This window comes from Quercus suber, unplaced genomic scaffold, assembly GCF_002906115.3.
Source record: "Quercus suber isolate HL8 unplaced genomic scaffold, Cork oak 2.0 scaffold_49, whole genome shotgun sequence".
Lineage (NCBI taxonomy): Eukaryota > Viridiplantae > Streptophyta > Magnoliopsida > Fagales > Fagaceae > Quercus > Quercus suber.
The window spans coordinates 1,240,533-1,253,895 of NW_027069514.1; the positions used below are offsets into that span (position 1 = coordinate 1,240,533).

The following is a 13,363-nucleotide window of genomic DNA, read 5'->3' on the forward strand; positions in this document are numbered from 1 at the left end:
AGATGTTTCCAAGCAAGAATTAGAAAAGCAATGAAGTGAAATTTGTTGACATGTTATTTTGGTTAAGATTGATAAAGGAAAATTAATGCAACGACATAAGTTAAAGAAAGGGATAAGGAAATGAACATTGCGTGTCCAATGTCTGCCATCTAGATTCTAGACTTGATAAACTTCGTGTGAAATCCATAATGGTTTAATTTAAGAGTCTAAAAGGTGTCAAGAGACTCAAGACCTTGGAAATAAAGGCTTTTTTTTAAAAAATAAATAAATTATTGCTCTGCTTTCTCATTGTTTCTTAGAAACGTGATCCATCATGCATCTATTATATATTTGAAAGGTAACAGTGACTAAAACCACTGTGAGAGTGTAGCTTAATGGTAGGATTCCTCAAATTGCTTCACTTGGTGAGCAGTTCGAGCGATAATCCCAACAAGACCCCAGTGATACACAAGATATTACCCATTGCCGTCACGTGACTTGGGCTCAATGAATCCACACCAGAAACCCATTTTTTCATTCGGCAAAAATAAAATAAAATAACAGTGGCTGAGGTGTTAGTGTCACGGTATATTGACATAGGGTAAACTGATGAGGTTACTGTGGGGTCTGAGGGTTCTCTTTATTACATAGGTTTTACAAAATGTTGTTTGTAACATAACTATGCTGTACGATCCAATCTTACCCACACAGTACTTTTAATGATAGTAGTTTGTATGCTAGCACCAGCAGTAGTTCTGTATTTTATGTCAGAAGACTGAATGGACTGATTGCCATATTATTATTTCTGCATAACCAGCAACAGCTTCCTCAATAGATCCATTAGCATCTAGAAAACCATACATGACTTCAGCATAATCGAAAATCGGTTAATAACATAGGCTTCTTAACTTTCCATACCCCTTCTCCAGGGGTTTTTTTTTTCTTTTTCTTGTATGGTTTAAAAAGAAAATAATGTCAGAGAACAATACAAGTCAAGAATGTTCCTTCTTAATCCTATATGTATATCCACACACAAAGCACTAGATCTCTATGACTCTACAATGATACTGGCAATTGCTGGACCGTCACAAAAGTACAAAACTTGCTGGTAAAGCAGAATAGCTTTAGTCTGATGTGTGTATGATATATAAAATAGCACTAATATGATGGGTCCTAGAGTCAATGGGTAAGAGAATCTCAAAAGATAAGTGAGAAAGAAACGTTAACAAACATAAACTAATCCAAGATACAGCTTCATATGGTGTTGATTTGCAAAAACAATCCACAAAGCTAGACGTGAGAATATTGAAACAAGCTTGGACAAAGATGATGACTTGGCACCTTATATGAATCAATCAAAGAAAATATATAATTCTGAATTGTAATTCTAATGGCGCACCTTTGCTATATTTAAAATCTAAAACAATAAAGTAATCTGGGTAAATTACATTTTAAACACTATAATTTGGGAGGGGTAACAAATTAATCATATATTTTCAAAAATAAAAATTAACATCGGCCCATGGTGGAACTGCACGGTGCTTGGGGTTTAATTTGTCACCTTTTCATACCCCAAGATTTAATTTGTTACTTTTGAAACTTTACAACTTAATTTGTTACCAATAATATTCTCCCCTCTCCCCTTGTATGTGTGTGTTAAAATAATTAGTATTCTAAAAAAAATAAATAAATAAATAAATAATATTCTGCACTGAAATACCAATAATCACTCAACTTTTGTGGTTCTCAAACTCATTAGAATTAGCTGTAGTTCAAACTGGGAAGAAGAAACCACAAGATTGTTAGCAGCCAAAATCAAAATGATACTTTAATTTAAGCATGAACCACTCTAAATAAAGATCTACTGAAGTAGAAGGCTCTTCGCTAGTGCAAAATCAACCTTGGACTTTACGGACTTGGATGTGGTGAGTCGATTCTTCACGCCAGATTGGTTGTGCACCACTTTGGACAAGAGTTACACACTCTCCCCCCTTCAACAGACCCTTACCCTGAAGCATAGAATTTTAATATTTTACTCTAATATGAAAATTGGAGTGGACAAACGATAATATATCATCGAGAAATTACTGACCACTAATAGCTTAAGGGCTCTGGAGAAGGTCTCCTCAGCATCATTAGAAAACTGCATGTATATGGGCATGACACCATGATAAAGCACCAGCCTCTGCTTAATCCTTTCTCTGCCAAGCATGAAATCATTTCAAATAAATTCCAATGCTACTCCCAACAAGACATAAAAAGTAAAACTACTACTTTTTCCTCTTCCTTTCTGGTTTTTTGTTCTGTTTTTTTCTTTTGTTGTAAAGGAAGCCCATTAAATTTTTATGCTCCTTGCCTATTGAATTGTTTAAAAATTAAGCAACAGTTAGTATAAAGAGACCACCTAGCTTCTTCAAATATGCATACAACAATTGATTAAGCCAGAAGTAATTCTTCCAGAACATATTTATATCTTTGTAGATTGATAAATTACGTATGTAACTTCATGGGAAAAATAAATCCTTGAAGCAGAAGATATCCAGGTCCACCACCTGAATGAGTATGTATACCAGTACTTTGTAGGCTTTTCAAATGGATTAGCAGGGACTGTTATACAGTGGCACACTTTTGCAAAATTGGGTTTTAATCATTATAATGTTTCAGGTCCTGTATTGCCAAGGGCATTTCCAAAAGAAGCTCAGATAACTCTTTTGAGGAGTGTTTCTGGGCTGTCACTCTTCATTATATTTCTTTTTTGCTTCTTTTAAAGGACTTTTTCTTGAGCAAATACACACAAACTGGCTGTTTTAGCCAGACATTTAGCACATTTGAATAGCAACATGATAGCCAATGGACTTTGGGCCCAATGCCACCTTCAACCACTGTGGCACCTCCAAACCCAGAATGGGGGTCATGGATGAGGTCAGAATGCAAATCCCATCGTGCATGAGTTGAATACAAAGAACAAAATTATGATAAATGCACAGATGTCAGCATGTCAAGCATTCTAGAAAAAATGTTGGCCACTGCAACGTGGCACTAAATCAGTAGTACTCTTCTTTTCTTTTCTTTTTGATAAGTTAGTAGTACTCTTCTTATTAACCAACATATATGCTTTTGTCCAGGGTAAGATCGCATTATAAATCATGACATGTGACTTGAAAAGAAATTGAAGAATATTATATGCTATAAGGCTACTGAACTCACTCGTTTGTGAACGCAAATATTGTTGAGGAAGGCCGATAATGGCTTAAAAGTACAGCCATGGATCCTGTTCTTGTGAAAACAATGATAGGAGTATTGAGAGTGTTAGCCATAGTCGTGGCATGGAAAGCAAACATTTCACCCATATGGCTCTGTGAAAGAATGTCCAGGAAGTTATCAGATTTTAAAAGAGAATCTGCAGCAGTTCTCATTGAAAATTTGTGGTAAGTTAATGATTCATTAATAAGAGCAAAATGGGTGCAACCCAAGTACAAGGGAAGAATACAAGAGATAAAAACAGGCCATAACTTCTCGTTTTAGTGAATGCATACCTTACAGCTACCCAATTGAATTGGAGGAGTTGTGCTAACTGGTAGACTTGACTCAGTCCTTAATGCCACAGTATGCATTACTTTTACAGCTTTCAATGGATACCTTGAGTCATTGTTATAATTATGCAATTAATAAAAAATTTTCAAATAAGAAGAAAAATGAAAGAGGAAAGAGAGAAGTCGTCTAGAAGAGGACAGAATAACCAACTCATGTATAACAAGAATAGGGCAATCAGGAAAAACAAAAAAAAAAAAAAAACAAAAAACAAAACAAAAAAAAAAAAAACAAAACAAAAAAAAAAAAACACAAAAACAAACAAAAGAGCAAGCATGAATATCATCGTTGATGACTTGAAGCGGTTAACATCAACAACAGGTAACAAATAAATAAACAAGTGTTACATGGAAGAACCCCATCCTCAACACCCCCCCCCCCCCCACCCACCCCCACAACACAACAAAAAAAAAAAAAAAAAAAAGAAAAAAAAAGAAACACATGGCATATCTAATTTAGCTAGTAATGAGACATGTAAGAAATGAGAGTTGCATATCATAGAGTCCAATAAATCTTTCTCCAATCATAGATAATGCATCCGTACTCTTCTTTGATAAGTAATAATTTTATGAGAACTAAAAAAGCATCAAATTAAACTAAGTGTAACTAGAACTTAACTCAACCCATATATATATTCACACACACACACACACACACCTGTATCTTAAGAAAGCCCACAAAATCAAAAGCCAAAGCAAGAAGAAACTTAAAACAACCATTTTCTACCTCATTTTTCCTGGGTTAAAGAAATGATAACAACATACAACCAAAAAACACAACAAAAAAAGGAAAAAAGGATGATAATCCGCATGAAAGAGGCATTATCATTGCTGATGCATAAATTTGAAAATTTATGCATCTGCTATTATAGTATAAACTTAAAATAAAATAAAAAAAAATAAAAAATAAAAAGATGAGGCCACCAGACATACACAAAAACTTACTTTCCGTGGGCAGTTTCTCCTGAAAGCATGATTGCATCAGCACTTTCTCGTACTGCAATTGCAATGTCAGAGACCTCTGCCCTTGTTGGTGTAGGATGATTTATCATACTTTCCAGCATGTTTGTCGCTACAATTACCGGTTTCTGCATACTTTGACACCTTCGAATTATGTCCTCCTGTTTGAATGAAACATAGGATTGAGTTACACAATGAAATCCAATACAACATCAGTCACACTTTCTTAAATTCCAGAATATAAAGGGGAAAATATCATATGATGACATAGCAAGGCTACATATAATTAGAGATAGCAATTCCACTCTCAGTTTTTTTTAGTATAATATTAAATTAATAATGCAAGCTTGATAAGGTTAGAAATTTAATACAGAAGACAGACATATCTATACTGCAACATGTCTTTTTCACTAGTCCAATTTAATCCAAAACAATTCATTTGGGGTATTGCAATCTCCTCCACTTAAATTCCTGACATATATATTACAACATATTACATCCATGATACCAAACGCCATCCCCTGCTATGTGCTGCTTTCCTAATCAAAATATAGAAGAGCAACTGCTCTTACGAAGTTAGGGAGTCATTTACAAAGAACAGCTTATGGGCCAGGTGTGATGCAGGCAGCAGGAAATCAGCTTTATTTTAATTTAGTTTCATTTTCATTGATAGCTTTCAAGTTTCAAGTGAGGGAAATTTTGGCCTTTCAGTAATTTTCCCAGCAACAAGTTAATAGGGTTGGAGTCTATGTAAGGCCTATATAAGACATGGACTATGTGTAGGGCCTACATGAGGCATGTCCTAATGTATTGGATTAGAGTGCTCATGGGTTGGTTAGGCTAGAGTTGAGGGTCAAATCTGCAGCCCTCAACCCCCAAACAGCACCAAACCAACTCAAATACAGAGAGCTCCCAATTTCCAATGGCCAACTCTAAACTGTTTGACAATAAGGATTCTTCAGAAGCCCGTATTTGAAAGACCATTTGAGACCATAGTAAATAGGTCAAATAGCTTGCAGAACTATAAACGGCCAAATTTATATGTCAAGCCCAGCATCCAACACCATCTGCACTTTGAATGAGGCTCCTAGCTGCTGCAGGCACTGGATCCCTTGTGGGGTGGCTTTACTTAAATTAAACATGCATATAAGTTAATTATTTAATGCATGTGATATCTAGTGAAGAATTTAGAATAAATAGTCTAAAAAGAAAGCATTGGGGCTTTTGCTTCAATAGTTGATATAAATAATGGTACGAACAAACGTATGCTGCTAGATCAATTCTTCCCTGATATACATGTGCAACACTTTCGATGTTCTAGTTAGTATGGGGCTCTTGCTTCAATAATTGAATCAAACATTTGGTGTTTAGAATTTAGATTTATTCTTTCCCTGACTCAATTACACAATACTTTTGATGTTTAACCAAAGTGCATATTATCCTATTGTATCTATAAAAAATCAAAACAAAAAAATTGCCAAATTAGTTAACTACTATAGCAATATATGCCAAGCAACTTCATCTTAGACTCATCATACTTTCAGTTGAAATGTCAAAAGTATGGTGTATTCATTACATCAATTTACTAATTTACCTGCAACAAGGGAACTTCCTCAATTGGAAGTTCAGCTCCAAGGTCTCCCCGGGCAACCATTGCCTGAAAAGTCAAGAAAACTAGCAGTAAGCAGCAATTGGAGAGGATCAGAATATGATGTTTGCTTCACAAATAAATGGTACCAACCTTTTTTTTCTTCCAAAATAAGAAAATTATCTATATCTAGATTACATAGTCTACACCTAGCACTTTAACAAAGAAAAAGAACCCTCACAGCATCTCATGATAAGCACCTTATAAAACAAATTTTCCATTTAAAATCTAAAAACTGAGTGCATTATAGAAGGTTTGGTCATATTAGACGGGGCATAGGTAATCTATGCAAATACCATCGCTAAACCTTATTTTTGTAGGAGAAAGTTTAAAGTTAAGGACTAGAAATTATTTTTGTTCAAAAAAAATATTATATAAAGTATTTCACAAAACCTTCTAATTTTAATAAGGCTTAAAGAGCAAAGCCCAAACCTCTCTTGATGAGTTAGACTTAGAAGACAACTGATACGCCTTTGACTGTTTGACAAGCTAAGGAATACATACAACTATAAGCTCAATAGTGGCACAGTACCATAATATTAATATTTCACTCAAGAAAGTAATTTTCTTTTGCTTTAGACTTTTATCCCTAAGGTTTTTCTTTTTCTTTTTATTACCTCTTAGAGATTTCTACTTTTAAGATATCTTCACCAATTATATTTCTTCACCACGCCCAAAAATAAAGAAAAACTATAACCAATGCATGATGGAAATAAGCACAACATGGTATTTAAATTTTCTTCCCTTGTTACTTTCTGCAGCAAACATATGTAGCATACACAATACTTAAAAATCATAATATTAACACTAACCCCATCAGATGCTGATATTATTGAATGAAGATTTGGTATTGAGTCTGCACTTTCAATTTTGACAATCACATGAATATCCGCATTGCTATCTACAGAAGAGGTTTGAAATAATTTGAATCAGAAACAGTATGTAAAGTAAGTATACCCCAAAAAAAAAAATAAATAAATAGAATAGAGCGTAAAAATGAAAATAAAAAAAAAAAAAAAAATTACTTCTTAGGTAATCCTTCAACTCATGGACCACTCTCGCATCCTTTACAAAAGAGACTGCATAGAAATCAACTTGGTTGTCCACCCCGAATTTGATATCTTCCCAATCTTTGTCTGAGCAAATGAAAAAATATAATGAACATCAATACACAGGTAGATGAAGTAGATCCTTGCATGAAGACCATTTATATATGAAGAGTACCGTAATCGAAGGCAGATTTGCACTTTTTCCACGCACATTTAGATGACGCCTTGATTTTAGTTCTCCACCATCAACTACTACACATTTGACCAGATCCTTTGTCTTTGACTTAACAGCTAAAGACATCATTCCACCTAGCACATAGATTTAAAATAAAATAAAAACCCTCATTAGGTGACCGGATCAGCAACTTGGGGCATGTATTAAGTTTAAACTTCAGCAGGGTAAATACTTATATTCATACAGGGATTTATATCTTAGAACTTATGTCAAAATAATAATAATAATAATTAATGGTAAATCACCATCAACAATTACGAGATATGACATATTTTTCAGGTTGATAAATCAAATATATGAATAAAGGACTAACAAGCTGAAAGGTGACGTAAGGGTAGCCATCTTCCAAGTCAGTAAATAACAAAAATTCAACTATTATGTAAGAGAACACTACAGGAAATCCAGTGGAATAATCACTTGCATCTATGACATAAAACAGCAACATAGTTCGGTTCTTTCCTAGAACGCTGATCAACTTAGTCAAAACCCAACAAATAGAGGTTAATTAGAAACCAGCTCAATAAATGGTAGCCTGTCTAGTTCTCTAATTAGAATCCAGTGGAATAATCTCTATCATTTATTTTGGTCAAATCATTGTGGAGGTATGGCATGGAGACAAATGCGATATGGAGGAGAGGAAATGTATGGGAATGAATGGTGGTTAGTGCACGAAAACCGTGTCAAGTGCATATGATGTGGGTGATGGTACTAGAGTAAATTTTTGAAAGCATGTGTCGAGTGGGGATTGTATCCTCAAGGAGGCCTTTCCATAATTTTATTGTATAGTAGGGCAAGGGATTCTTCAGCTATGAAGGTTATGTGTTTTTCTAATGGGAGGATTCATTGGGATGTTCAATTTTGTCGTATAGTGCATGATTGGGAGCTCGAATCTTTGGCTTTGTTTATGGACATTGTCCACTCTTTGTCTATGCGGGGTCTTGGTTTGTTGGAAGCCAGCAATGAGTAGAGGTTTTGAGGTTCAAGGATTTTTATCTTTCTTTATACCCTCCTACTATCATATCTTTCCCAGGGAAAATGGTGTGACAATCGAAGATTCCTCCAAGGGTACCTTTCTTTTCATGGTTTGCTTCTCTAGGTAAGATTTTGACAACAGATAACCTTTGAAAAAGGCGTATTATTGTTCTTGATTGGTGTTATATGTTTATGTGTGCAAAAGGTATGGGGAGTCAATGGATCATCTTCTTCTTCATTGCCCCATAGCATATGAGCTATGGTCTTTGGTGTTTTGCTTTTCTGGAACTCACTGGGTTATGCCGCATAAGGTTATTGAGTTGTTCAAGTCTTGGCAAGGTAAGTTCAAGTGAAATCACAATATAGCTTTTTGGAGGTTTGTGTCGCATTGCTAGAAGTTTTGAGGGATGTGAACGGTCTAGGCTAGAGATTAAGTCTTTTTTCTTTCATACTCTCCTTGAATGGAGTTTGGTTCTATCTCATTTTTTATGTTTTTCCCCTCAAGTTTTACTTGATCATAGTAATTTTGGTTCTTGATTTATGCCCCTCCAGTACATTTCCAATGTACTCAAGTTGGCTATGATTTTAATAACATTTTACATTACCTATCAATAAATATATATATATATATATATATATATGTCTAGTTCTCTAACTAGTTTGCTACTTCACACAAAAAAATATTGAGAAAAAGATGGACTAAAAAGGATATAATCTACATGCAGATCTGAATTCTCAACATGAATATCAACTAGCCTAAATAGTAACGTCTCTTGGTGTTGTATCAAAGACTAGGGATCCAATCCCACTCACACCAAAGATGGAGGGCTTTAAGGGAAGGGGAGGGCTACCCTTCATTGTATATCCCAACATTTGGCCAAAAATAAAAGATATGAATTCCCAACCACCCCATCACAATGATCAATAATTTAACAGGTTTCTGCATATGGAGAAACATCCTATATCCTACTTCTTGTAAACTTGAATGAGTCAGGGTCCTCAAGGACTTCACCCATCAATAATTCAAACGATATATGCACAGAAAACTCTGCATCAGATAGGACAATAACCCAACATTCATTAACTAATGCACCAATTCAGCACCCATGAGAGGCATCTATTCTTACCATCAACCAGTAGTATGTCTCCAACCTCCACATCATTCACGAAGTCATCATAATTTACACTAACAGTATCATCTGTACTGACTCCTCTTTTAATAGTGAAGTTAAATTCTTGTCCCTCCTCAAGCTGAATTGGTTGAGGTACATCTCCACTTCTGACCTCAGGACCCTGCATGAAGAGAGTAGAAGCGTAGTGTATCAATAACTTCAAATGATAGCTGTAGGCCTACATATACATATATGACAAAATTGAACCAGATAGATACTGATGTGTAGATAAAACAAATGGTAGACAGTGAAATTTGGGTTATGCAATATGTTGCTTAGTTTATAACTTATAAATGAGTGGTCAGTATAACTACTTCAGAATGCCAATATTAATTCATACGCATTGTGCAAATGTTAATTTCAAAAGAAGCAACCTTCTGACTTTCACCATAACTTCCACAGACAGCTCCTATACCAAGAAGTATATTAAAGAAAAATAAAAATTGAAAAATATTTCCATGTTCTGTAGCAGAAACAAGAATGTGCTCCACCCTAATTAAAGTAACAGGTTATTTATAAAAATAATAGTAATAATAATAATAATGAAAATCTTATATCCGTATATTCAGTTCAAGTTTCAACATTGATCTACTTGGAATTGACAGAAAGTAACCTCAAACATGTATCAATGGAATAATGCCCTATACTTTTAACTAAGCATCACGGAGGAAAACAGTTGTTGAAGAATCCAAATATAATTTTAAGCAACATACCTTAGTGTCCAGCATTATGGCTATAACCTTGTCTTCAAATTGAGCATTGTATTCTTTTACCAGGTCTATTGTCTTCTGGTGTGATGCATGGTCCCCATGTGACATATTTAAACGTGCCACATTCATTCCAGTTTCTGCCAGTTTCCATATCATTTCACGTGAGCTTGAAGATGGACCAATTGTACAAACAATCTTAGTTTTTCTTAGAGAATTTGAAGTTCCCCTTTCCTGCCCAAGAGTGTTATCACTAGACTGAAGCTCAAATGGAGAGTTCAACTTATCCTGACAAAAGAAAAATAAAAAAATGAGCTTGTTACACGGTTACAAATTACACAGCAAGAAGAATATTCAGACAAAAAAAAAAATGTAATTAATAACATATTGGATCAAATAAATGCCACTAACACATCCTTACACGAAGTTGATAAACACGAATCTAGATAGGATTTTTAAAAATCTTAAGAATTCACCAACCGTAGAGCATTCTATATCAGAGAACTGTATCTAATCAAAGTAACCGAAATGTGAAATTATAAAAAATCCATTTCTACCTTAAAAGCACTAGTTTCTTAGAAATACTCCACTTCTTAACCAAAAGACATTTCTCTCTTAATTGATATCTTTGATGCAAATTATTTTTAACTGCAACTTTCAAAAATTCTACGTACAGTTAGAGTATAAGAGCAAGGAGAAAAGACGCTTAGTCACTTAGCAATGGCTTCCTCCCCCCACCCCCCACACAAAATAAAAAATTAAAACTTTTTTCGTTTTCTTTTTCTTTTTTGGATCAGCAAGTTCTACTTTCATTAGCATATTGAATCGTTTTTAAGCATATTCCTTTCCTTCACTCATATTTTTCAAGAACCAAACCAAGGGTAAACATTCACATTAAGTCTTCAAAGGGACTGGCTCAACATCTCAAAAAGAAATTTTTTTCTCAAAACCCCTTAGACTTAGATAGCACAATGAACCTTAATGCAGTGGCAAGGCAAAAAAGGAAGATCCAAGATTCAACATGGGTAGAAAATCAATACAAGAGAATTTTAATTGATGAATCAACATGCAATTATTACAAATATGGCCTATTCCCTGTTACTGTTAAGATAAGTATAAATCAACTCTACCTACTTGCCAATGGAAAACACTAACTAAAAAAGCATCCAAAGAATTTTAAAAAAAAAAAAAACAGAACCGTTTAAGACTTTGACTTTGGAACTAATTATCAGCATGTCTTTAAAAGTAGAGAAAGTAGTTGACCGGTGCTAGACAGACACAAATGGAAATTCCAAATCTAATGTCATTAAGATCACCAACTAAGCCAAAGTGTTTGAATCAGACCTTTTTTTTTTTTTCTCGAGGACGCCTTTGCAATTTCAGGTGCCACATAATGAAATTCCTAATGTTTAATATTCTAATTCTAATTTTCTGCGTATCTCCTAAGCTTTTTCATCAACTAAACAGAGCAAAATCATATAACCAACTTTTAAGGAAGTCTAGGCTGCCTCAGCCCTATAAAAAAACAAAAACCAAGTTCCAAAATCCCAACTTTTTCAGTTTTCTGACACTTTCTCATTAACCAAACGGAGCAAAACAGTTTCATAAAGTTTAATTAGTTAGTAAAGCAACCATCTTTAGTTACCAAAAAAAAAACCCAAAAGTCAAAACTCCATTTCCTTTTTTTTTCCCACACTTTTTCAGCAAACAGAGAGTAAGAAACCCAAAAAAACTAAAAATCAATAACAGCTTGAAAAACCCATGTGCCAAAAAAGCAAAACTCACAAATCCTAGAGGACCATTTTGGGAAGTGAGTTGGCCATGCTGACTCTGCTCGGTGGCCTTCATCGATCTGACTGAAAAGAATTGCTTCTGAAAGCACTTCCTTCTGGGTTGGAACACAAAGTCACTCAAGTTTTTAGAAGCAGCAAGACGATCAGAGGCCATGGTAGTAGTGGGGTCAGGATTCAGAAATGACATTGTAGTCGGAAGATTTATCGTCGCCATTGAACTCTAAGCTTCCGAAAGAGAGAGAGAGAGAGAGAGAGAGAGGGTGGCGGAGAGTTATAGAAAAAATGTGTTGAAGTGAAAGAAAGAGCGTTTATATTATATATATATATGTGTTTGTGTTGTGTTTGCGTGAGAAAGTGAGTGAGAGAGAATGCGAGGACGAGAGCCAGTCTCGTTGGGGACAGTTCTCTTTGCGGCTCTGAGGACTCTGAACGACATAAATAACTAAATAAATAATATCCCCCATAAAAATAAAAATTAGAGAAATACTAAAACCTTAAAATTTTTTCCTTTAGGGAATTCTTTTGAAAAATATTATCTTTTTTTTTTTTTTTTGGTAAACTTTTGAAAAATATTATCAAACTTTCCTTCTTGTGAACATTCATTAGTATACAGTATCTATCTTTTATGTCCAAAAATAAAAACTTTAATTTTATGGTTTTTTTATTAAAAAATTTATGGTTTTAATTAAACACTCTCTTCAAATATTTGCTAAAAACTAGTTTGTACTTGGTAACTCATGAAATGCACCTAAAAGTTTAACAAAATATCATTTTTTATTTCTTTTACTTTTGGCCATTGATAGTTATGATAATTATTAATAGAGATTTATTATGATTATATTTATATATAAAACTATCAACCATTTAAAATAATATGATTTGATAATAAATTAATAGAATGTTTAAACATAGAATAAAATTTATACAAAATAAAAAGGTTTTATTAATAAATTAGGGGAGAGGGTAAGAAATTTAAAAAACCAGGGGCCATGGCTCCCTCCCTAGGCCATTAACAACCATTGACAACAAAATGATGTTTTTTTTAGGGAAAATGGTGTTGTTTTATGCTTTATTTGTTTCTTTGTAAATATTTTTAATAAAATATTTATGAAAGTTTTTGGTGTAACATATAAAATTTTTTAGCACAAACCGCCAAAACTAATAGCACTGTTTGCCGAATTGTTAGCTCCAACCGCTAGTTTTAAATGCCAAATTAATAACCTAGACACCAAATAAGGGAGAGAGCCACTGTGTATTT

At 34.1% G+C, this 13,363-nt stretch overlaps 1 protein-coding gene across 1 annotated transcript; it reads right to left on the minus strand.

Annotated features, from left to right (window-relative positions):
- Window positions 1-1,672: 1,672 nt before the first annotated feature.
- On the minus strand, window positions 1,673-12,489 carry LOC112005464 (pyruvate kinase isozyme G, chloroplastic). The gene is made up of 12 exons (XM_065771786.1): window positions 12,098-12,489; window positions 10,319-10,600; window positions 9,561-9,726; window positions 7,401-7,535; window positions 7,203-7,313; window positions 6,990-7,078; window positions 6,124-6,186; window positions 4,515-4,690; window positions 3,516-3,618; window positions 3,187-3,335; window positions 2,072-2,180; window positions 1,673-1,988 (listed from the first exon to the last, which is right to left on the minus strand). Exons 1-12 carry the CDS (start codon window positions 12,317-12,319, stop codon window positions 1,875-1,877), a joined length of 1,719 nt encoding a protein of 572 aa, XP_065627858.1. The 5' UTR covers window positions 12,320-12,489; the 3' UTR covers window positions 1,673-1,874.
- Window positions 12,490-13,363: the final 874 nt, after the last annotated feature.